Source organism: Pteropus medius, unplaced genomic scaffold, assembly GCF_902729225.1.
Source record: "Pteropus medius unplaced genomic scaffold, Ma_sr-lr_union100, whole genome shotgun sequence".
Lineage (NCBI taxonomy): Eukaryota > Metazoa > Chordata > Mammalia > Chiroptera > Pteropodidae > Pteropus > Pteropus medius.
In genome coordinates, this window is record NW_024344378.1 from 4,045,692 (window position 1) to 4,072,102 (window position 26,411).

The following is a 26,411-nucleotide window of genomic DNA, read 5'->3' on the forward strand; positions in this document are numbered from 1 at the left end:
AAGCACTGAGAAACATTCCCCTGTGATATTTGCTCCGTGTTCACATGTAGATACCACGCCATGGTATCTACATGTGAACATGGAGATGCCTCACTGATTCCGCGCCATGAGTTGGCCATGCCAGAATCTCGGCGGTTTTCCTATTTGCTTAAAATAGGGACTTTTTTTATGATAAAAGTAACATAATTTCTAAAAACATTCCAGAACTATAAAAAGATATAAATAAAAGCTCATTCTCCGTTAATTGATGTGTATTACTCGACTTTAAAAAAACATTAAATAAATACATATATTTAGAAAGAATTCAGATATTTTATTTTGTAAAAAACTATAAAAATGAATTGAACAGCAATATAAAAACTAGTCAGCCAGCACAAGTAAACAACAGTAATGCCATTAAGAGCAGCTGGCTGCCAGGGGATAAACCAAATGAGCCCAGGGTCGATTCTAGCTCCCCTAAAACTAAGAGCCACCTCGGGGTGGGCCACCAGGCGCAGCTGTGAAGCACAGCGGGCCGCGGGCGAGGCACTGGGCAGAGGGCCCTGTGAACCAGGTGGCAAGTCCCTTTCAGGAACATTGGTGATCTTGATTCTGAACTCACCGTGGTCCACCTCCAGTCTCCAGGCTAGCGGAACACTTCTGTGAGGACGAATCGAATGTTCTAGGCCATGGTAGGAGGGAAAGTGGGAATTGAAGCCTACAGTAACAGTTACCTCAGGCTGACTGGCACACTCGCGCAGGGGAGGGGGAAGGGGAGCGGGCGGTCACGGCCCTTGGGCTGCCCCGAGTGTGGGATGTCGTCTGGTGGTGTCCCCAGTCTGGTACAGACAGCCTGGGTTTTCTCTTTGCTTTCCTGAGAAAACAGGATAGCAGTTTAACAAACTTTACTCATGCAATCATTTTGTCATTATAGTTGCCCTGTTAGGACACTTTGCAAAATAAAAAGGGTATAACTTGGGCGAACAACTCAGGCTTGCTCTTCACTGCTCTCCATGTGTGAGCTGCACGGCCTGTGCCCCGGGTCACTGTTCCAGGTTGATCCCGCCCCAGCAGTTACTCGTTAATTCCTACCGCTGGTTCCTACTGCTGGTCACCGGTTCTTGAGGGCTTCATTTGAGACATCTCTTCCTCCCGGCAGGACGCCTTCTCAGTCCCCTCGGCTCCCCCCACATGGGGCTGAGTGTCCCTCCTGGGAGCTCACCAATTATATCCCTTATATTTTGTCATTACTTTGTTCAAGACTTTTGATTGTATCTCCAGTTTAAAAATGCCAGTGGCTTCTATCTAGAACTGATGATCGCTTTTACATAGTTCAGGCAGCACTTTATCACAGAGCCTTGCCCCGTGTCATATGTATTAACACTGATTCATTTAATCCTCATAACCCTATAACGGAAGTACTATTTTAATCTCCATTTTACATAGGATAAAGATTCTGTAACTCGCCCAAGGTTACGGGTGGGGAGAATGGCCTGGGATTCCAACCCAGGCTTCGCTCCAGTCCAAGCTCTTAACCACTGCTCTGTGCTTGTAAGACGACCTTTCCTGTGTGTGGTCGGTAAAGCAATCTACACCCTTGCTTAGTTTGATTTCTCAAGACACCGTCTGTGAGAAAGCAGTGGGAGAGAAGTATCAGAATTCTAATACTGCCATTTCCCCCCATTCGGTATCGCTTTCCTTCATGTAATCAGATGGTATTTCAGAGTGGGAAAATCTTCAGTCTTATCCAACAGTGGGCACACAGATTTGTAACAAAAGGGTTATGTCACCAACAGGCAAAGCACTATTTCAATGAGAAAAAAAACCTCAATTAAAAAATAGACAATAGACACTGTCTTTTCACCCATCAGATTGTTAAAGATTAAAGGTAGACAGTTTTAGAAAGTAGGGATAATCGATCTCACGTGCTGTTCGTGAAAGCTTCCAATCTCTTTGAGAGTAAGATTTGGCAGTCTATTAAATTTAAAAAATGGACAGTTTATCAATTCCACTAATAACCTAGTGTATGAAAGTACTCATACAGGTGTGCAGACTGTCCGAGGATGCTCATTTTGGCCCATCCTTGCTCATTCATTCAAGAAGGATGCTCATTCATTGAAGACCATGTGACATTTCAGAGCAATGCTGGTAGAGACCTAAAAGCTTTCAGAGGAAAACGTCACAAAGGTTCAGAAATCAAAATGGCTTCAAGTCAAGGAGAGGAGGACGCAGAGGAAACCTAGCCTACCGGCACCCCAATCTTGCACACCCAGCCTCCAGAACTGTGAGAAAATAAACATCTGTTGTTTAAGCCCCTCCCAGTCCGTCATTTTCTTCCGGCAGCCAGAGGTGACTAAGCACACTATAAAGTCAACACATGGCAGGTTGACCCCAGGGGCCTGTTTCATCCTAGAAAGTGCAGCTGTTTGTATAATTTGGCCTTTCCCGCTCACGATGTTTGATATGCTCGTGTCCCACGTCAAGCTGTGTCACACCAAGGGAGTGACACATTTTACAGCAAAGGACGTTGGGAGTGTACACATGACCGTGAAATGTCATGTCACACACACCACACCACTCAGAAGCTGTCAGCCTGGCAGAGCCACAGAACAGTGAAAGCAGCAGTTTGCAGCCAGCCTAGCAAAGACGGGGCGCAGTCCCCCAGGATGCCACGTACACTTTAGGTTAGTGACTTGTCTGTAGTGCCAGGTTCCCAAGAGGTAGACGACGTGCGGTGGAAGCCGGAGTTCCCCACTTTGCCCCACTCCCAGCGACCCACCTGGGAAGTTGTCCTTGTCCTTGCAGCTCTGGCTGCCCCAGGTCAAGAGTCCTAGTTCTCAAAAGGGAAAATGTTTTCCTTAGGGGACAGAGAAGGAGTTCACCAAAGTATTAGCTATAGTTGCCACCTGGGCACTTCGGCCAGGAAACGGCATGCAGAGAGGAGTCCCCGTATGGGCAGGAGTAACTGGCCCGTGTTGCCAGGAGGTCAGGCTGCTTACACGGGGCGAGGAGGGACAGCTGGCGCCCGAGGGGTCTGGCTGGGCGCCACCTGGTGCTCTTGCCTAATGACCGTCTGTGAACAGGTTTGGCAGCCACAGTCTGGAAATGGCATGGAAAGCTGGGGCTCAGACCTGCAGGTGATGGCCTGGGTCGTGCCGCTAGGTCAGCACTGACTGGTAGTGGTGCTGGCTGAGGGTGAGAGAAATCTAGAATGGAAGGCAGAGGAAGACGGATTAACGGAGGCCTGGCGGTGACAGCAGGGGCCATGATGTGTCTCCTGTCCTTCCTCCTCGATGTCTTCTCCAGGAAAGACGGGCCCCGCAATCCTGGCATGGCTGGGCCTCACACACTGAGAAGTGGGCCACAGGGTGCAAGGGGTGGAGCCTAGCTGCCAAGATTTGAATGTCTGTGTCCCCCCCAGATTCACACGTTGGAATCCCATGCCCAACGTGATGGCATTGGAAGGTGCCTTTAGGGTAACTAGTCACGAGCAAGGAGCCCGCTGATGAGGCCAACGCTCTCATAAGACCCCACAGAGCTCCCTAGCTCCTTATGAGGATTGGACAGAAGGCCCTCGCCCGAGCATGCTGGCACCCTGACCTCCGACCTCCAGTCTCCAGAACCGTGAGAAATAGGTAGGTAGCTTCCCCAGTTTGTTGTGGGCGCGGTTAATCAGGTATTCTGGACAAGATCGTTCTCATTGAGATCGCGGTTTGGGATCGGTCAGTTGGATCGGATCTGGGGTGGCTTGCAAGCCTCCTTCCCACCGGTGGGTGATCCCGAGGCACTCCCAGGAGGAGGAATGCAGCAGGAAATCAGCTCAAGTGGCTTCCCAGAACAGACAGTGACAAAAACTATATGAGAATGTCGCTGTTTAAGGAATACATGCAGTATTTCTGGGTCATGAAATTTGCAATTATTTTCCAACTTTGAAAAAATAAGGCTGATGTGTATGAATATAATAAATATGGCAAAATGTTGACAATTGGGTAGATAGAATAAGGAGCCCTGTTTATGCACCTACAGTTTCAACTGCCTGTAGTTGGAAATTTTCAAAAATGTGGCATTGAGGGTTAAAAGCTTACTGACACACACACACGAGAGGACTCATAAAGAACCTCGAAGGTACTAGAAAGGTGAAGTTTTGTGAGATTCAGATTTTAGAGTTGAAATCAAGGTGGTCAATGTTCGCTTGGCTTCCTGGGCTAGTCAAGCAAAGGTTAGATGTAGCATCGAAAGGCCTCTGAGAATCTTGAGGGTCCAGAAAAGATGGAGTGGAGAAAATGAAGTGAGCACCTGCACCCTCTAACATAACACCTTGCTCTTCCCTACAGATGATGTTTAGCTGAAGTACCATATTTTCAGTTCTATTGGTTTTAAGACTTTTAAAGTCAGACCTCTAATGTTAAAGGTTCTGGCACAACTGAAATGCTTTCAGAAACTCTACAATTTGTGCGAGGTACATATCTAAACTCGAATACTAAATACAAAGATAGTTAAAAGAAGACTAGAAACGACAAAGCCAGATACAGAGAGGACAGCGATAAGGGAGGAAGGAGGAAGGTACAGTCAGGGCTTGCTTGTTGGAAAAAACACAAGCGTGCCACACACACCCACCCACACCTTTACCCACCCATATTTAAGAAGCAGTAAATTCTGCCATGACAAACCTGGCTGAATCTGCCTTGACCTTGGAATTAGTTTGCTCAAAATTAAAACTTTAAAAATGTATTCCCAATATTTAAAAATCGAGGTTTTTATCACAAAAATCCCCATTTCTGGCAAACTGGAAAGGTCTAGCAACACTGGGCTGCAGCAAGGAAAAGGCTCCGAGTAAGCGACAGTCCTCCATGCCCTCGGCCGGCTTCGCTGATTTGAGGCACTCATTTGGCCTCTCCGGGCAACTGACTTCTCTTTTCCTTTGCCAGTGGCTGGCGGACGGCCAAATCGGCAAACTGCGGCCTATTTTTATAAATAAAAGTATTGCTGGAACCAGGACCCGGATTAGAATGAGGTGAGACAGGAATTTTTTTGGCAGCGGTTCGGACTTTTAAAAAATATCTACTGTATTAAAATATTATTGATCCTGAGTAAGTTTTCTGCTGCCCCCATAAATTTTGCACCGAGGCCAGGGCCTCACTCCCCCTAGTCCCGGTCCTACTGTGAAAGGCTCTGAATGAACGGCCTGCCGAACAGCTTGAACTTGATCCAATCTATACAGTGGTAACTAGATCAATTTGATTATTTTGTTTTGAGCCGATGCAAGACCGGATCAGAGCCGCGTCGGGGGAGCACTTAGGTTCGTTCCCACGCCCAACCCCGCTCCCGCGCTCACAGCCTCCCGGGTCCCCATTTCTCTCTAACGCATCTGCGATTTTAATTTCACTCCCGAGCTCCCTCTTTCGCCCCGAAGCCCCCGGCAGTCCCCTCTCCCTAGCTCGCCCCGCGACTCCGCCCCCAGCGCGGCAGGACCCGGCACCTGGCTCCGCGGCTGTGCCCCGCACCTGCGCCCAGCGCCCGCGCTTCCGGCGGCCGCCCAGGCCCGAGAGCCGAGCCCGGCGGCGTCGCTCGGCGCGGGGGGGTGGGTGGGGGCGGAGCTTCCCATCGGCGCGCTCGGCGCTCGGCTGGTGCTGCCTGGGCCCGGCGGCCGTCCAGCGGGGGGCGGAGCGAGCCCAAGATGGCGGCTCTCAGGCTGGCGCGCTCCGTGCTGCGGAGGCTTTGAGGTGGTCGCCGGGGGTCGGGGGGCACGATTTCCCCGCCTCGGGGGCCCTGGAGGATGAATAGGGGGCCCTGCTAAGGTTCGGCGGCGGGCGTGGAGAGCAGCGGCAGCCAGCGCTGCGGTGGAGTCCACGGAGCGGGATGTGCGAGAGTTACTCCAGGTCGTTGTTGAGGGTCTCGGTGGCGCAGATCTGCCAGGCGCTGGGCTGGGACTCGGTGCAGCTCAGCGCCTGCCACCTCCTCACGGACGTGCTGCAGCGCTATCTGCAGCAGTTGGGACGGGGCTGCCACCGGTACTCCGAGCTCTGTGAGTACCGGGCTGGGTGCGGGAGGGCTGCCTCCGGACAGTCACGAGTGACACCTCCGGTGTCCCCTTCGCCGTCCCAGCGTCTCCGACGTGTTCGTCCTTCACCCCTACCCCGAGATCGGGCGTCTCCTCGGCCCCGGTCGCCAGTCCGCTTCCACTGCCCCTGGAAACTCTGGTCATCCCTTCTGCCTCTTCCTCGTCCGCCAACTTCCCGCCTCCAGCCCGGAGTCGGGTCCCGGCTCCCGGCCCCACACCCTCTCACGCTGCTCTCCTCCGGGAGGCGCATCGGTCTGCCTCGGGGTCGCGTGCTGTGCTGCTGCCTGTAGAGAGAGCCACCTCCAGAATGCCTTTCAGCCTCTCTCACTTGGGTCCTTTTCCTGCTTTGCCTGCAAACTACTACAACTAGTTGTCACAGGCGCTCCGTCTACCGGCCGCTTCTTACAAGGCTGGCCATTCTTCAGCTTGTAACAGCACAGACTCGTTGACAGCTCTGCTCCGTTAGGGACACTGCCTCTTCTTTCTGTATCTGTTCATTTCGTAGACAATGTTTCTACTTACTCTTTCCCTAAGGCTCACTTCGTCAGTTTCACTGAGATTGACTTTCACTTACATCTCAGTTACCCATTGATTTCCTCCTTTATATTTGTTGTCAGTGTAGTTATCAAAGTGAGGTAGAGGGACCTCAGGCAATTTACAAGGTTCCCCGGGTAATCTGGGATACAGTGCTTACGGTTTTTAAGCGAATGCCTGGAGGTGTCTGTGGCTGATGGCATTTAATAATTTGGAATGTTTCATAGAAGCCACACATCATCTCATAGGTGTGTTGTTTGTGTTTGTGTGTGTGGAAGGGGAACTACCCCTCATATAAATTTCAGGTCGTTATTTTTAAGGCAGTGAACTGGAGACGTGGGCGAAGTGTTTCATAGGATATTTTGTTTTATAAAAGTGATCCCTAGACTGAAAAATTGAGACCCATGCAAACTCTTTATTTCTTAGACCCCAGTTTTCATTCCAGCTTCCATAGTGCTATCAAAATCTGTCCCACCTGCAAATCTGATCATGTCATTCTTAAGAATTTCCGTTGGATACAGGCTGAAAGTCTAAACTCTTAAGTAGCACGCCGTTCCTTTCGTGAGCTAGCGTTTTTCTTACCTTCTGCCATTCTGCCATCCTAAATTGCAACCATGCTGAGCTACCAGCTTTTTCTAGAACATTTTAAGCTATCTATTCCTATGTACATGCCGTTTCTTGGAGTGTCCTTCGCCCTCTGGTCCACCAGTAGAACTAATATTTTGAAACTTCACTAACCACTTGCTTTCGGAAACTCGTGTTATCTGCTTTCATAAGTCTGTGTATATTTCTGTCGTGTCATTTCACACCTTGGCTGATAATCATTTGTATATTTCTCACCCTTTCATAGTTCTTCCCCAGGAGACAAATTTATTATATTTGTATTCTGTAACCTAGTATGCTACCATAATATAATAGGCGCTCAGGAAATAGTTGTCGAATAAATGAATGAACTAATAACCCACTACCATGATAGCTATCTAATCACCTCACTTTTTGAGTTTTGAAAGTGTGTATTTTTTGAATGCTTGCTTTCACTGATGCTCCTGCTCTCAGTGTGGAACTGCCCAGGAACTCTCATCCATTGTTATCTTGCAAGTGCACCACCAACCAGCACGCTGCGGTGCTCTCTGGGTTTTTGCTTCTCTCTGCTCCTCTTCATGGTCCTTGGGTATCCTGTGTGGTAACATATAATCCAGATTGTATGTTTGCTTCCAAGTTCCCTAAAAAAGGACAGATGTTCCGAACCTTTAGATAATCAGAAGATCCCTGAATACATAGTTCCTTTCCTGCCTTTCACACAGAACCAGAACATGTGCTGGCACTCCGGGACTCCGAAGTCATCAAGTGATCATTGTTATAAGTTAATGCGCATCCCTTTCCTAATTACTCAGTTTCCGTAGTAGGTTTTCTTGCTTTCAGTGAGAATGCATTATCAGGTATTCCCCACTGGTGACCTTTTTAAAATACTAATACCTTGTATACTTATTAGTTACAGGGTTTTTTAGATTCTTTTTTCTTTATCCTTATTTTATCTTTTCTTTTTCTTTCTTTTTCTTTTTTATGCCTACAGCACTTGTCTTCCTAGGTGGTCTCCCATCTAAGTACTAACCAGGCCCGACCCTGCTTAGCTTCTGAGATCAGACATCGGGCTTTTTCAGGGTGGCATGGCCGTAGACCATGGATTGTGCCTCCACTAGGACCTTCTGCGAGTAAAGCAGATGTGCTAACCGCTACACTATGGAACCATGTCCCTTTATCCTTCTTTTAAACTTCAATTCTGTAACCTCAGATGACTAATATGCAGTCTTATATTCTGTTCCCTTAAATCCTTTTTGTCTTTTTGACAAACATTTATTGAGTACCACTTATGAACTGAGTGCATGCTAAGTGCTGGAGACATAAGATCATTTATACATAATCCTTGTCCATAAGGTATGTACATGGGTGTCAGAACATCAAGAAAAAACAAACTGATGGTATTTTGTTTTTAAAGCTCTCAAGTTAAAGCAAGCATCAGAAGTTACTATTAATTCAACAAGTAACACGATTTTAAATTTCCCTAAAGTAACGATTTGTTGAAACATTCGGGGCTCATGTTTCTGTATTAAGTATAAAATACGAGGGCGTGAGCTGAAAGCAGGTGCTTAATCTTTCAGAAGGACTCTCCAGGACTGGTACTATAACTTAGTAATTGCATGGTTTAGGCAGTAAATGCAAAAAGAAGGAGAGGTGGTTGTGGGCTGTGGATCTGGGGCATGATTACTTCACAGAAAAGTTGAGATTTGAGTTGAGCCATGAAGTATGGCTGTATAAAGGCAGAGAGCATGCCCTGTTAGAGAAAAGCATAAACTAAGAGATCCAAGTAGAATCGACATGTTCAAAGTACCAGCGAGGCGGACAGCCTGCCATATGTAGCCAGTTCATCTGGAGTGTTTTAGAGGAGAAGGTTAAACAGTGAACGAGGCTAGGGAGGGACTTAACAGACAGAGAAATTAAGATGTGGTAGGAAAAACTAAAGGACCAACTGTCTAATGAAAGTGAGATTTTAAGAAAATCATGCTGTTGTTGAAGTGCAAGGGAGACTCAAGTGTGAAGAACTTGAAACTGCACTGAGATAGTGTCAGTAGGACAAGGAAGAAAAAAATTCTGAAATCCAGAGCCAGAAAGTCGGGGCGGGGGCGGAAAGGACCAGGTTTTAGGTTGAAATTGCGAAGCCTAGGAAGGAATTCAAGATGATTACATTTTTTAGACTGAGAGAATAACAATGCTTTTAATAAGAATAGAAGAGTTGAAATGCATATCTGCATCATTAAGAGGAAGAATGAATATTAATTTTATTCTTTTTTATACATCATAGAAGGAACCCATACTTGTAGAAAACCTCAAACACTGAGGAAGTGTTTGAACTTAGAAGTGAAGTCTCCTGCTTCAACTTTTCTCTTCCCTTGTACTACAGCTTTCAGCCCCTTAAATTGTTCACGGGTGGATATAGAATCCTTCCAGAGCTTTCTTGTGTGCACCTGAGCAAACGTGTCCGATTTTTACAATCTTTGGATTATTCTTTTTTACTTTACAGCATGATTTAATTTCAGACATACTGAGTTTGAAGTGATCAAAGGAGATTTCAGTAGAAATATCCTTTAGGCTATAAGAAATTGGGAACCAGAATTTTCATAGAAGTTTTAAAAGATGTAGAAACCTTAAGTTCTGCTAAGGGTAGGCATAGGAGAAACTTCCTTTTCTAAAGAGAATACTACTACATCTAACTTTTAACAGTTGTGTATATATATCTATATAACTTTTATGTGGTATCTTAATTACATTTAAGAATATATACGTAAATTACCTTGATGATCTATGTTCTTTCTGTAAATTTCCTTGGATTTAAAAAATTGATTCGGGGGTATAATTCACTTAACAAATATTTGTCACATGCCAACTATTTGCCAGTCACTGTCTTAGGTTCCAGAGATGCATCATTAAACAGTAGAGAAAATGTAATTACCGCTTACTTAGTCAGCACAGCATTCTAGTTATTTGATAAAAAATAATAATGGCAACATTTATTGCTCATTTACTTTGTGTCAGCCATTGTTCCGGATACTTTGACCATCCCTAAACTGCTTTTGATGTTTGTTCTTTACCAGCTGATTGTTAGTATCCACTGTGCACTGTGCGTGGTGTTCTGGTTGGTCGTCAGATCCCATTTAAAATGGACTTTAGGAATCAGTTTTCTAATGTTGAAATAATATGCTCTATTTAAAATCTATTAAGTTATTTCCCATAACTAGGTCTTAGATATGTAACATACTTGATTCTGAGCTACATATTTGCTCAATACTTTTTTCTTAATATGTTTTTTTTTAAAAATCCATGGAATTTCTTTAAACTAATTTGCTTTGCTTTTGACTTTGTTCCAGATGGCCGAACAGACCCAATTTTGGATGACGTTGGTGAAGCTTTCCAGCTTATGGGGGTTAGCCTTCACGAACTAGAAGACTATATTCACAATATTGAGCCTGTCACGTTCCCACATCAGATCCCTTCATTTCCTGTTAGCAAGAACAACGTACTCCAGTTTCCTCAGCCTGGAAGTAAAGATGCAGAGGAAAGAAAAGAATACATTCCTGATTACATGCCACCCATCGTGTCTTCTCAAGAAGGTTTGCGATCGTTCGTTTGTTTCTTACTCGTGTGTACTCACCTAACTCGTTTTCCTAACTGAATTTTATAAAATGCTGTGCTACCATAGAAATTCTAGAAATTCAGCCAGAATATTTTAATGTCATGTACAGATTATTCTAACCTTTAAGTCAACACACTTGCAGCTGGCATCACCAGACAGCGGTGGCATAACCGGGGTTCTGCCTAAGGCACTTTGCAGAATTTTAAGGAGGGGAGAAGAGAATGTGACACAGAGAAGCCTTTCGGGAGACATACTGTATATGAATGGCGTGTCTGAGTGAATGAGAAAACCCTGAAACAGAGAAAGTGGGGGGGCTCTTTTCTTCCCCCTTATTTGTGTGAGTTGGACGATACTGGAAACAGTGAGTGAACATTTACTAATATTACGCAGATTTCTCTCCACTTTTTCGCCATAAGTAGAAATGTTTATTGTTTGGTTATAGAGAATCTTTGATTATAAAATAATAATAGTAGTCACTGCAGAGTTCTTTTTTTTCCTGCGTGATTTCACATGTCGATCGTTCAGGTTCACTAAGATTCTAAAGAGATAAATAATTTGTGGTCTCTAATACAGGTACAAAATGATTTTTCTTGTAAAAACTAGACATGTTGCAATTCATTTCATTTTTTAATTCTAGAACCATAGATGTACTTCAGAGCAATGCAAACAATGGCAGAAAGAACTTTTATGGGTTTTTTTTTAATTGTGGCAAAGTATACATAACATAAAATTGACCATTTTAACTAGCTTTAGATGTACCCCTCGGTGGCATTACTCACACTGTCACGTTGCCATCGCCACCCTTCTCCGGAACTTTTTCCTCTTCTCCAGTTCTGTAACCATTACACAGCATCTCCCTGTTCCCCCTACCCCCAGCTCTTTGTAACTGCCGAAAGTCTGTCTCCTCCTCACCTTCGGGTTTATTTGTATTCGTAGCCTTTATTATCCTTGAGGAAATCTTACAGTTTCTAACCTCCCCCCGCCCCACATTAAGTCATTCCCTTTAAACCTCTCATTTTCTAACGTCAGCATTTGTGACCTTAGAAACTCGTATTTGTTATGACTTCTCTAAACACGTATTTATTTACTTTAAAAACATAACAGATGCATTTCAGTATCAACATCATTCAAGACAGGTTTCCTGGGAAGAGTCCTGATTGACGGGAACTGCATTTTCTCTTAACAACAGGCCACGTAGGCCTGGAATTCCCCGGTTTGCTAGTGTCGATACATACAATTTACTAAGCTTCCTAGATAGCCTCATGGAAGTCGTGCTGCGTGTTACTCCATGATATGTCCTCTCGTACTTGAAGAATAATCTGTGTGGCTCTGAAATTTTTAGCCGAAAGGCACTTAGAAGTACACACAATTTGGAATCGCGCTAAGAAAACCTGAGTGGCATCCACAGCTGGAAGAAAACCTAAGATTTCACGTAGGGGGACCCTGAAGGCCAGGCGCTGCTGAGTGAATGACGGCGCCTCGGTGGCTCTCGGAGTGATAGGCGACCTGAGTTTTATATCAGTGAATTGGGCAGTGGCGAAGTGCACCAGCCCGGACTCGTGCACATCATCGGGTGGCATGAGATTGAGGCAGGTACTACTGTCTTCTCCGTTTAAAAAACTTCAGCCCGTTTTCTCTCTGCCCTCTGGAACTTTCTAAATCTGTTTTGTGGTTTGCATATCTTTCTGTCTCCTAGTATACCTCCTATGTAACAGTTAAACTCTTTGATCTTTTGTTCTGACCTGTTTAATAATTTGGACTCAGATAGATATTAGATTAATCTTTTTAAAAATAAGTTTAGGTTTTTCTGGGTTAATCTTAATCCTTGACTTGTGCATAGGCTTATCTTGGCCCCATGAATAACCTGCATTTATTCATTTAGAGAGTTATTTAATTAGTTTTTACAAATAAGCTCTAACGAGCCACCACTCAAAGCCAAGGCTAGGACTTTGATCTCCAGTTAACCAAGTCCTTCTTGTTTTATTTTCATAGCGTGCAGATAATACACAGTAAAATTCTCTCAAAGTGATATGGTTATCATGTTTAAATACTCCCAAGGAAATGTAACTAAGATGTCAGATTTGTACTGGGTAGTAAAGGATATGAAACGCACGTTAGTGATTTTAGATACTGACTTCTGTCTGAAATTACTGCAGTACATTTTTGAGTTTCTCTTCTGGAATATTTGAAGCAAAGAAGATCTTATTTCATTTGAATTTTTATGCAATATAAATTATAAACATATAACAGGAAAATAACGTAAGCCTGAACACTCTCTTCTTTTTTTTAGCTAACACTTATATATCCTTTAAGGAATAGAAATTTGCTGATTCATAGGCGGTGCGTATGATTCATAAGGACACATTAAATGATAGGCAGCCTAATAGGATGCTTATCAAAACCTTTTCTCCCTGTTCAGGGAAAAGGACATAAAATGCAGTCCTGTGGTCACCATTTTTTAATAGAGCCACCCAAGTCAACGTAATAACTCGTTATAGTCTAGCATTTCTTTGCCCATGACTCAGCGTGTTGGAAAGGTCGGGGTTGTCTGGTCAGTGGAGCGAAGTGTGGTATAGACGGAACGGCCTTAATAACGACACCTGTTCACCAAGTTCTTCACTTTCCTTCAATTTCCTTAAGAGCCACATGCGACATGCCTAACTTTGGTCGTAAAATATTAGCAAAGGGCTGTCATGGGCCTACCATCTTATCGATTCCTCAACTTGGTTCGTGTCAGAAAAGCATTCGAATGTCTGTGCGGGGGTGAGTGTGGGAACGGAAGGGCGGACGGGCCGAGGGCCGTGGCGGGAAGAGCTTAACCCCACGGAGCCGGTCAGGCGGGACGCAGCCAGTTACCGAGTGACGGTCTCACCAAGTTCCTTTACCTTTCTGAACCTCGTAGTCGTTGTCTGTAAAATAGGTATAATAATAAATAAAAATAATTGTTAAAAGAAGAAGAAAAAGCTTATAGATCCAGAGAACAGATTAGTGGTTGCTGGAGGTGGGGGTGGATGAAATGAGTGAGGGCGTCCAAAGATGGAAACTTCTAGCTCTAAAAGATGTCCTGGGATGTGTGGACAGCAGGGCGACTACAGCTAACAGTATTGTATTATGTATTTGAAAATTGTTGAGAGTAGGTCTTAAAAGTTCTCATCACAAGAAAAAAAACTTTTGTAACTATGGTGAAAGGTGTTCACTGGACTTAGTGGGGTGATCATTTTGCAATATGTTACGTCCGTTATACCACAACAAAAATAATAATAATAATAATACCTACCACAGGGGCGAAAGTGAGGATTCAGTGCACTGTAAGACGTTTATATAAAACAGGACAGCAATGAATGTTAGTTCTCTTGCTGTTCTGCCTCCCTCGTTTTTAAGGAATTTACTTTTGGATTGAAATACAATGTACATTCATGAAGTAACTACAATAAGAATAATCGAATTTGAATACAGCGTACGTTTGTGAAGTAACTGTACAATCGGAGTAATTACAGTTTTTCTGAACGTCGCGATTACGAGACAGTGTCAGTAATACGCTCGGGGCCCGAGGGAATGCCAGCCCCGTGGATGGCTGGGCGGGTTCTATACGGAGCAGCTGTTTGAGTGCGGAGGTGCCGGAGGAGATGGCCGAGGAGGAATTCTTGCCTACTGTATTCTGTTCCCGTTCCCCGAAAATAACCGTGTTCAACAGGTGCGACTCTTTCTAGAGCTTTTAATGGCCTGTGTCTCTAAGGAGACCAAGGTGCATGTCTGCCTCGGCACCTCCCATGTGCTTCCCAACCTGCGATCTGGCTTCTGACCCCTCTTCCTGCACAGTTCCGAGATCACCAATCACTACCTAATTGGCTGAGCTAAAGGAAGTTTTTATCCTTACACATCCTCTTTTTGGGGAGACATAGTTTAGTGAATTATTAGAAGGCAAATTAAATACCTTTTCACCACCTCCTAGTTTAAGACATAAAACTTTACCAACTATCCCAGAAGACCCTGCATGTGTCCAACGCCCTCACAGTGCCCCCCCTCCTCCCTCCAAAAATAATCACTGTCCTAACTTTATAGGGATTATTTCCTTGCTTTGTAGTTTTATCAGCCAACTGTGTATCCACGACACTTTAGTTTAGCATGTCTTTATTTTACATGTCTTTAGATCTGTTTCGATCTACAGCTCCCCACTCCTCGACCCCTTCCCCCTGCCAGGTCCCTTTTTCTCCCAGTGTATCTCTTGAAGGATCTGGGTGGCTCGATGTACAGGGTCGCCACAGCCTGGATTTGGCTGGCGGGCGCTCAGTACAGTTCAGCGTGTTTCCTGCACGTTGGCAGCGAGGACCCGAGGCTGGACCGGACTTTCGCAGGATGCGTGCAGCGTCATGTGCCTCTAGGACGCCGACGTCTGGCTTTCACTTTCTTTGACATGAGCAGCGTCGATGCTCATGCTCACCGCTTAGATCCGTTAATTCATTAGAGGTTGCAAAGTAGTGATTTTCCATCATTTTGTTTTTATTTCATTCTTTAGTTAGTTCCATGAGGAAATCCTTTATCTCATCTCTTATTGAATTACTTAGTGATACAATTCACAGGGAGAAAGGAAGAGAAACGCTTGTTTCTTTCATTTTATATTTCCAGTGTTCAAGATAATGACTTGATTCCTGGTCGCCTGTAGGTGACTAGTTTTATCCTTGCAGCTGAGATTGTCCCGTCTTCGGCCAGTGGCAGCTTCTTCAAGCTGGCTTCTGAGTCATTTTGACAAGATGCTGGCGGTCTCTCAGAGAGCCCCTGCGATCTGGTATACCAAAGCGTTCTGTGCTCATCTTGTGTGTTCTCGTCCTACCTGGGATCTGTCATTTGTCCAAGAAGCCCTGGCTTGGCAAATGGCATTTTAAATCCACAGTCTGGGCACTTGGGGTACTTATTACAACTGGGTCGGTCATCGTTTCTAGGCAATAATTAAATAAATACGTATACTCAAAATTATACATATAGATGTGTGTGGATGGATAGATAATAAGGTACCACATGAATTCATATAGATATTTCCAATTCAAATTCAGGGCTATAAGGTTTTTACTTTTTACATTACATCAGCAGATACTTTTGTCCACAACAAGAATTCTAGTTCCCAGAGATAAAGAAGATGCTAGAACATTTTGTAATTATGCATTTGCCATATCCTAGATATCAATATTAATATTGACATGGTCATTCGTGATTATTGACACAGGTGAAAAGATTTATTTTTTGCTTATGTTACCCGGTTATCCCAGTTTTCTGTAATTGTACCATGCACACTGTCAGATCATATAGCCACTTTCTTGAGTTCTGTCACCTCATTTCTGAGTTTTTCTACTTTTGGTTTGTTTGTCATGTCTTTTAGACCATTGTGAAATAGAACGTTACAGTTTTCATCTGGTTTTTTTTTTTTTTTTTTGCGTTCATCGTGTGCTTTCCTCGTCTGTAGGGGTGTGATTTTGATATCTAATCTCCCTGTCCTTACAGAAGTTGTGCGTGTGAGTGTAGTTTTTCCGAACATCTAGAAGGAAGCCCAGGTCGTTCGTCTGACTTCACAGAGCCCCCTCTTCGTCGTCTTTGAGTCACGTTCGAGCTCGCTTGCTGAGAGCTTCTCTCTCTTCTCTTCCGCCACTTTGGCCTGGAGCTTCTCTTTCCTTAGTGCTGGCTTTCCTTCCTTACCCATTTGTGATTCCTGCCCCAGCAGGTCTCTTCCCGGTGGCTCTGTCCTTCGGTGGCTCTGGTCCTTCCGGTGCTCCGTCCTTCCCAGTGGCTCTGTCCTTCCCGGTGGCTGTGTGTCCTTCGGTCCTGTCCTTCCGGTGGCTGTGTCCTTCGGTGGCTCTGTCCTTCGGTGGCTCTGTCCTTCTCGGTGGCTCTGTCCTGTCTCGGTGGCTCTGTCCTGGAGAAAATAGCAGCGCTGCACTTCAAGGCAGGGGCCTGACTCAGCCTCAGCCCGTCTCCCCGCAGGGCCCGCCAGGCATCCCATGGACCCCGGCTGGCTTTTCAAGGTTCCCCTCTTCCGGCCAGTCTCCGCTTAGCTTCTGACCGCCGCCCCTGCCCGGTGGGTCACACTCCGGTCTCGCGGCCCTCGGTGCTTAGTCCTCTCCCTCTTGCATTTTGGCATCGATGCATAGACTTTGTCACTGCATTATGTTAATTGCTCTATTTTTATGTGGCAATTCGGGAAGCACCAAAAACTACATTACTGCATCTTCTTGCGTCTTCTTGCGTTTGTCACTGTTGGCACTCCTTGAAACTGCTTTTCTTCCGTGACGTCATACTCTCTTAATTCTGCTTGTGTGACTAATTCATTCTCTATGCCTTTCATGGGCTCGTCTTCTGTAGCTCTTCTACCTCTAAAGTGTTGGTGGTCCCCAAATTTTATCCTCGACCTCCTGCTTTTCCCACTGTACACAGTTTCAGTGTGTGATCTTCTCCATTCCCATGGTTCCAGCTGCCGTGCGTATACCGATGACCCCAAACTGCATCCCCATGCCACCACACCCCTCAGACTCTCTATCCAGTTGTCAGTGGGCTGTTTCCACGTTTTCCGTAGCACCCCAGATCAGTATGTCAGACGCTGCACACGGCAGCTTGCCCTCAGCACACCTGTTACCTGTTTCCTTTGGCGGCACTGTCTAAGACCCACTCACCCCGGCGAGAAATGAGAGCAATGCCATTGACTCCTTCGCTCGTTCTGCTTTTTTCAGTCCCCACAAACAGTTCTGTCAGTTTTGTTTCCTAAAAATGTCTAAAATATTTCCGCATTGATCCCTTTGTTAAAATCTTACATATCTCTTACCTGAACTATCCTTATCTTCTATGAAAAACTTAAATGAGAAGTATATTTTACAGTATAAAACACTTTATTAGCTTTCTCTGCTTACAGTTATCGCAAACTACCCTTTTTCCTCAAGGAAAACCAAAAATGCCTGTGGAGAGCATTTCTTTTTTTCATTCAAAATAAAAATAGCTTTAACTATTCTAGAGAAACGATGTTTATTCTTCCAACTGAGATTAGTTACTAAATGAATAGAAGGATGTTAATGAGGAAATTTGCACTGCTTTTTACTCACTAAAATATTAGTATTTGTGTTTATTTGAAAATAGAAATATAAAAGCAGCCTTCAGTAATTTGTCTTTGATATCACATGGTATTTTCAGAAGCATGATCTCGTCTAATCTTGAAACAGGCCATGAAAGCAGATGCTATTGTCATTCCCGTTTTGCAGAAGGAGTAGTGGGATTTTTAAAAAAGGGTGCAGTGACTTGCCTCGCGTGTCCTTGTGAGTCGGGAGCAGAGCCGGATTAGGAGTTAGCCGGTTCCAGTGCGGCATGTAGGGTGCCCGCTACGCGTCGAGTCCTGCACCAGGATCTGGAGCCGAGGCTGGGGACATGAATAAGACGGCCCTCCCCACTTGTGGCCTTTCTTTCTCTGGTCGTTGGAAATCTCTGCTTGGGCAGGATGTTTCTGGTGGAGTGGCGGACGGGCCGGTCTTCACTGAGCAGTCTTCCCCGTGGACAGGCTCGCAGAATGCCCCCTCGCCCCAAAGTCCACCGAGCCCCTTCCGTGGTCCTCTGGGATGCTTGGCCCTCGTGACCATGCGGGGAGGGCCTGGGTCTGGGCTCTCTGTACCCCAGGGAGTTGTCCGGAGGCTTTTGTGTTGTTTGTTTTTCTCAATCCTCCAGCATCCGAGCCTTAAAGGTTGTGTCTCAAACAACATCAAGGGCCGACTTGTGGTGGCTGGCCTGTGGCGTTCAGTACAAGTTTCCGTGTCAGCTCCAGAGCTGCCTCCTTTCACACGTGATCTTCCCGCCCATCACTGCTTTGGTTTTAACTGCCAGAATCGCTGCCTTGCTTGTTTCCCCCGAAGGAGCTCTGTGCCTCGTGTCTCCACCCAGGCTGGTTCCCTCCCTCGCCCCGCTCCCGTGCGCGCCCGTGAAATGTGTATCTCTACCTTCACCTTCATGTGTTTTGTTCTAACGATTGGTTTCATCTGTCTCCAGAACTTACGCTGATCTTGCTTTCTGTTTAAATCCTACACTCACTCTCCATTTCGCCTTTCACACAAAACCCAAAGCCTATTACTCTACCTGAGATGTAAATTCAAGACACGAGAGAACGTTTCTGACTGCTGTCTTTAGGGAAATTTGCTGAGAATGTTAGGAAAGCAGCCTCAAAAAGTAGCTGATCTAAAGTTACACAGCTGTTAAGGGACAGAGATGGCATCAAGTCCCAGCTTCTTAATCTTAGCCCAGAAACCTTTGCACCACTTATTACCCTGGTATTATTCTGAGTGTAGGTATAAAAACACAGAAAAGTTTATCTTGTGACCCTTCACGTTTTTTTCTTTTTCTTTGAAATTGACTTCTTGAATGCAGTTTTTTTTTTTATCATATTTTGATAACATCTCATTCCATTCTTCTCCGCATGTTACTTTTTCTGCCTGTTGTTATCCTTAGAAATGGTTTCTTCCCTACAGCATAAAGATTAAATTTTAAAAATTTTAAATAGAATTATCTCTTGCTTCGCATTCAGACTACCAAAATTAGCTCATTAAGTAGACGTGTATACTTCAAAATAGAGAGTAAAACTACCAGCATGCACAGATTTATTAAACTGCGGTTTATAGTAGACTTGGCCAAAATTCTCTTCTTTACTGAAATTTCTTTCCTCTAATCTGTCTGGATTTATAAAAATAAGAACACATTTTCAGTGTCATAGTAAAACAGTTTTTATGTTTCTAAGTCAATAAGTAATCACATCAGATGCCTTAAAAAAATTAAGTATTTTGATACTTTACTTACCATGACCACCAAATTTGTCATTTTCCCCTTCCAGGTATCCAGATCAGGAAAAAAGATTTTGTTATTTCTTTCCAAATTTTAAGTTTTCTGGGAGTTTAACATTTCTGTTATCCAATTATATTTCTTGGAAAAGTTCCCACGTGTGTGTCGGGGGGTGAGGGAGGCCGAGGAGGAATAGGGCAATAAACGTTACATGGCTGACTTGGCATAATACCCCAAAGTTAGTGCTTTTGTTGTAAGTTAGGATTTATTTTGTCTTGCTTTCCTGAATTTGAATCTTATCTGGGACAGCGCAGTAATTGCATTTTACTTAACTAATTACCTGCTATGCCTACATAGAGCTTTCCTATTTCAGATAAAATAATATCGTTATTTGCTTCATTTACAGTGGTTATATACTGATCTTGTCCCATTAGTGCTGAAGGGAAATTCTAAATTATTTTTTCATTCATTCATCCAGTGGCTATGGAGAACCTACTGTATGCCAGGCACACAGCTTATTTCCAGGGATGCAGAGGTGGACACAAAGAAAGGACAGTCTTTGCCTCCCTAGAACTTCCAATCTATATGGAAAAAGAGATTAGACTGATATTTACATGTGATTTCAAATTATAACATGGAATATATACCTTTTATGCTATAAGGAATGAGGGAATCGATGGCTAATTTTTAAATAGCCAGGATAAGATGACAAGATTAGTAAATTCTGGGGGTTATGGGCGCGGTGGACTTGGGAGGGGACCACTGGAAGTGTTGACAGAGCTTGTTGCGGTTGCCCAGGGAGAGAAGATGGAGCCAGTTTTGACTGCGGGGAATGATGCAGAGGAAGGAGCAGATGTGGGGGTGCTGACTGGCCAGGGTTTGGTGATAGAGAAGTTCCAGAGAGTATGACAGAGAGAAGAGCTAAGGTTCGGTGAGCAGTTAGGGTAGCTAATCTAAATATCGAAATATCCAGGTCTGAAACAGAGCAGCCTGCTCTGGAGGTAAGATTTAGAACACACCTTACATCCCCCGTGTGGTGATCTAGCGTAACCTTTTATTTCTTTTTTTAAAAACAGGGATCAGGTAGAGTTCACGATTACAGAATCTGGCCTGAACCTGGGACACAGGCAGACTTTGTTGCTTGGTAAGGGCACTTTGCTTTAAAAAGGCCGGTTTGCTTACTGTGGCTGTTATTACTAGTTTACTTAGAGAGGGCCCGCTCTCTGCCAGGCAGCGTGATCCGTGTGTGTGTGTGTGTGTGTGTCTGTCTGTCTGTCTGTCTGTCTGTCTGTCTCTCCTTTCATTGGCCTCAGGGAGCAGTGCGTTTATTTGAAGATGTCCCTGCTCATCAATGGTAGGATACTGACTTAGTGTTCCTTGTGTTCTTAGAACAGAAATTACTTAAAAACACCTAACATTAGTTTTGTTATAAAAGAGGAAACATCAGCCTTTCGTTTATTAGTTTAGGGCTTAAAGTTATATGTAACATTTGTGCAGTGAAGCCTCACGTTCCTTTTAGTAATGTGATGTTTGACTACCAAAAATTTGTAGCTGAAATAGGACAATTTAAAGCCTTTTTTTTTTTTCTCCCAACTGTCGTGTGCCTGTTCTTTCCTGTCCCTAGCCCCAGTTCCCTCACTTGTAAAATGGGGATGACAGCCTCCATGGGGTTATTATAACTGAATGAGATCACTGTTACCTACTATTATTGGTGTTTGATATGGTCTTCTGGGAGCCGGCCTACTTTACGACTTGTTCCTGACACTCAGCACCACACGTAACGGTGGTCATGCCGCTACATCCGGAGAAGACACAGCACGTTCGTGATGACACCCACCAGGTATTCCTAATGAGGAGATCCAGATGGGGCGTGCGGCGTGCTAGGGCACAGAGTGGACGCGGCCCTCCGCTCGGGGGGTCCGCCCGCACCCCAGTTAGGTGAGTGCTGGCCCACCACTCCGGTAAACAGCACTTCCGGCCGCTGCTGGTGCGTCCGCTCAGGCCAAAGAACATAGCACAACTCAGAATCTATAACCCTGATCAGCTTTGAGAGAAGTAGAATGAAGATGTATGCGAATAGGCACGTTGCCTTGGCCAGAGCTTTGCAATTATCTCTCAAATTTCTGTCTCTTCCATTGTGTTTTGGAGATGGACTTCAGTTTAACGGATCACTGTAAGTTTCAGGTGTACAGTTTCACTGGTTAGACGTTTGTGTAGTTTGTGAAACGACCCCCCGATGATTCTGCATCCATCTGGCTCTGCGCACAGCCAACTCATCACTGTCGACTGCATTCCCTGTGCTGTCCCCTGCGTCCCCGTGACTGTTTCGTAACTACTCATTTATACTTCTGCATCCCTTCACCCCTTTCTCCCAGCCCCCCAAACCCTCTCCCCTCTGGCAGTTACCAGATTATTCTTGTATCTGTGAATCTGTTTTCATTTAGTTTGTTCCTTTGGTTCTTAGATTTTGCATGTAAGTGAAATCATATGGTATTTATCTTTCTCTGACTTATTTCACTCAGCATAATAACCTCTAGGTCCATCCATGTCTTTTTCTAACCCTTAGATGTATTTAAGAATTTTTATTTTAGATAATATTTAAGTGTAGTTATTTGCATCTAATTTTACCCAGGAAAGTAGCAATTCTCTCTCTCTCTCCCTTCCTCCCTGTGAGCGCTGTGATGTTATGTCACAGTGTTGATTAATTGTTGACGTTTCGTTCTAATACATTGCCATGTGCACAGTCAACACTCTAAATTGATTATTTCTCCCTCACGTGATCAGACTAGGTTTAAATTTACAATTTGTTTTTATCAAGTATCAATTTTTACATAGTAAAAATGTAATGTTTAAAATACTCTGCTAGTTAGTAATATTTAATTATCACCCAGTTTCTTTCAGGAGACTTGAAACTCGGAAGTGTAGATATGAAAATTGATTTCTTTTTTAATGTGGAAGTGATCGCAGTTCAGTAGGTGGCACTCTTTCCTTTTCTGTTAGTGTTAATGAATATCCAGTTAAATGCCCAAAAATGTTTTCAAAGTCTTAAGAAAAAGCATACAATTTAAAGCACTGTTGGCTTGTTTTCGAAAGAATAATAACAATTTCGTTAATAACTTAACTTCTCTGGAACTTGGTTAGAGCAGTTACATATGAATATATTTAATATTTATTTTCCTTAAGGAAACTCTTGTCATTTAGCAAAAGTCTTATGTTATCCTTTCTGAAACTCTAGATTTTCTTTTAAAAAATTTGAAATTATTATTCATTCGTATCTACTTTTCCAGTTTTGATTTTAAACATTATTTTCAAAGTCCCATTAGAAGATATCTTAAAAATGCATATATTTTCCCCATTCCTCCATAACAGTTTTTCTTAGTTTTTAGGGCACCCGTTCCTTTTTTGTTTATGAAGACAGTATTTGGTTTATTGAAATAGTTAATACAATTTTCTTTTACTCTTTGTATTTAACATTATGTTCCAGTTTTTAATCTTAACATTTTTGTTGTGTTTTCATTGTTCCTATGTATTTTATATTTACTATTTTTAAAGAATATGCTGGACGTGGTTCTATAGTGTAGCGGTTAGCACATCTGCTTTACATGCAAAAGGTCCTTCGTTTGTGCCCCTGTGGAGCCATGGTCCATGGTCTACGGCCATGCCACCCTGAACAAGCCCCATGTCTGATCTCAGAAGCTAAGCAGGGTCGGCCTGGTTAGTACTTAGATGGGAGACCACCTAGGAAGACCAGCTGCTGTAGACATAAATAATAATGATTAAAAAAAAGAGGAAAAGAACATGTTGTAATTTATTTAGCTATTCTCTTATTTTTAGACACTTTAAATGTGCTTGAACATTATAGTGTTGTATCGAATATCTTTATGCATCTTTTTCTGTTTTATATTTTCTTGACGATAAATTCCCAGGGTGTGAGTTTTCAGGTCAAAGATATAAACACATTTATGGCTTTTGACATCTATTACACATTGCTTTCCAAAAGAATTGTATCATTTTATGATGCCATGATGAATGTATGATTATACCAATATCCTGGCAGTCTCATGGAATTGAATTTCAAAGTGTGTGTGTGTGTGTGTGTGTGTGTGTTGCAAACTCAGATTAAACACATTTTGAGGGGGACATTTTGTTTTAAATTTCTTAGTTGAAATTTGGGAACTGAACAAATCTCCCACTGGAATATAACAACTATAGTTATTGTGATACAGTCTTCCAAGTGTGTGTGCATGTGAGCACACAGACGCATACACACAAGCTGATTTTAACATAGTTCAATTATAGTTTTAATTGACAGTACCACTAGTACTGCAAAATACTCATTTTATTCCATCTTTTCATTTAAAACAATATTTCTAATTTAATAGATGATTTTATTTGCATTTTTTCTTTTAAATTTTTCTGGTACTAACATTTGGCATCATTTGATTAAAAGTGTTCTTAACCCCTCGGAGTATTGTTAGAATCCATGGGCTCCTAGTTTTTGTTTTTGTTTATTTTTAAGCAGTTCTTATATTGAAAGCATTGGCATTTTATGATTTTTATTTTTTCTTAAAGGCCTTCAAAATACAAAGAGAACATTTACATTTTTTATTGAATAAAATGCACTCTATCTTGTTATTACCATTGGATTCTGTTGACCCTTTTTATAAATCTGGGTTACATTATGGGATCTAATGAATCATATTTTCCTGTATCTTAGAACATTTTGGTATTTTATCATCATAAGAATAATTTAATTATTAGTCATCATCACTCATCAATTGTTGCCAACTTTGCTTAAAAAATAAAAGACTAAAATAATCAGATGGAAGAATGACAAAATCTTCCAGGTAAGGACGATCCAATAGTGAAATAAATTGTCATCCTTCATTTTTCTAATTGTGTGACCAGAGTATTATATTGTATTTCAAGAATATATTAAAGACCATAAGCATCATCGTTTTAGTTTACTTTTCGATTTCCTTGAACACAGTGAAAATGTAGAATTTTTAATTTTCTACTTAAAATGGAAAAGAGGAAAACTGACACGTTTCACAGTTATTAGAGAAATCAAAATATAAATGCAAAGAGATCAAAACATTTCGGCCTCATGATGATGATGATGATGATGAAGATGAAGAAATTGATCATATAAATGAAATCTCAGACTCTGGGTCTTCAAATGACAGTTCCTTTTTTGTCAATTTAAAATTGACAAGTGAACAATATTTCTCAGGAAAAACAAACAATGTATCTTTCTCATCCAGTTTGTCATTCAACGAGAAGAGTTTAATCATGTAATAATATTTTTATGACAAGAACCTAGACCATCCCATTTTGCTAAAAGGATGTGTGACAATATTTTTTCATAGTTTATGCTTATACACCAAAATTTACATGATTCAAAGTGTTCGCTATGTTTAAATTCTTACTACAATTTCTAATAAAGTTGTTTTCACTATTCTTTTATTCACGCTTCTGTAAATTATTAATAAAATGGCTTAAAAATATAGAGATTCCATTAGACCTAGATGTTAAATGGTAATGGCTATTTTTCCTGATATATTGAAGGTTAAAGTAAAAAAATATTTGTCCGAATTAATGGCATTATTACATTTTAACACTTCTCTTTTAGTGTGTAATCCTAATTATGTTTGACAGACCCACTTGGGAATAGTTAGAAGGAAATAGTGGTCCTGGACCAATCAGTGCTGGAGTGAAAAACTCAGGAAGTCCCAGTGCCACAGTAAAGGAGAAAAACTCACTTTTCATTTCCTTTCATGTACAGTGTGCTCAGATTAACTTTAAAGGGGGCTGAGATGTAGGTCGGAAGATTTTGTCTGCAATTGGGTATTACCTGTGTGTGGAACCCAGCTCAGCAGGCATCTCGTCATCAACTAACAAACCTTTCCACGTCCCTTGATAGCCGCTAGATATCCTATTACAAGTTAAATATGAAACAGGGATACACTTAGTTTTGCATTAAAGGATTTCTTAAAGTTCAACTTCAAATGAAGTTGTTGTTGCATTCATTTTTATTAAGGCTGGCTTTGTGAGGAAGGAAAGGATAGCTAGAACTGTCCTCTGTGGTATTCAGAAAAATGCTTTGGGAAACCAAAACGAGTGGCATGAAATTCTGTACCTTTACATATCTCTGTGGTACATCTCGTAAGTCTTACAAATACTATGTAATTGTCGAGCCTGCCAGAGTAGGATTTAACCTACTGTGACGTTAGAGCCTGTCGGTAAATGCATGTTTATAGTTGAGCAGATATTACACATTTCAGCAGATGTTTCATGGCAGAGTTTTTTTTTTGAGACTTTCTTTCAATTTTGCCTTTCTACATTTTAATAACGAGAAGAAATAACACGTGGTCACATATCACATATCACGAATAACACATTCCACACCTTGAGAGACAAGAGGCTAAGTTCTGAATTTGATGAAACTTCATAAACAACAACACTTTGATACCCTGACTTGGGTGCCACACACAGACCAGTAACTCATAACAACAGATCCAATAACACACATAATTCATTTAATCCTAGCGATAACTCTATGTGTTAAGGACTATCATCCTCATTCTATGCCTGAGCAACTTGAGGTGTAAAGATGATAAATAACTTATTGAGCTAATTTTCTGCTTAATTACTATTACCGTAAGTGATATTCCCATTTACAAGGCATTATCTTAAAGGTTCAAAGGTCCATAGAAAGGTTTTGGCTACTCTATGCCACTGGTTTTATCCTGTAGATCTTGGACTTCTGCAAAGTCTTAGGGTTTTTGAATGAATATGTGAATTTGTATTGCTTAAGCATTATAAATAGGCTAAGTCCAAAAAAATCTTAAA

The 26,411-nt window shown here is 42.7% G+C and overlaps 1 protein-coding gene, 1 long non-coding RNA gene and 1 pseudogene across 2 annotated transcripts in view; 1 reads left to right on the forward strand and 2 right to left on the reverse strand.

The window, feature by feature from the left end:
* Positions 1-4,691: 4,691 nt before the first annotated feature.
* Positions 4,692-5,511, reverse strand: LOC120609678 (uncharacterized). The gene is made up of 2 exons (XR_005654814.1): positions 5,459-5,511; positions 4,692-4,941 (listed from the first exon to the last, which is right to left on the reverse strand). It is a non-coding gene; the product is annotated as an uncharacterized LOC120609678 (long non-coding RNA).
* Positions 5,512-5,633: 122 nt separating this feature from the next.
* The window catches only part of TAF3 (TATA-box binding protein associated factor 3), a 139,038-nt gene continuing 118,260 nt past the window's right edge, over positions 5,634-26,411 (forward strand). The window contains exons 1-2 of the mRNA XM_039871041.1: positions 5,634-6,004; positions 10,498-10,740. Of these exons, the coding sequence (XP_039726975.1) occupies positions 5,839-6,004; positions 10,498-10,740 (409 nt within the window). The 5' untranslated portion in view covers positions 5,634-5,838. The remainder of the gene's footprint in view (positions 6,005-10,497; positions 10,741-26,411) is intronic.
* Positions 8,139-8,253, reverse strand: LOC120610145 (uncharacterized; annotated as a pseudogene).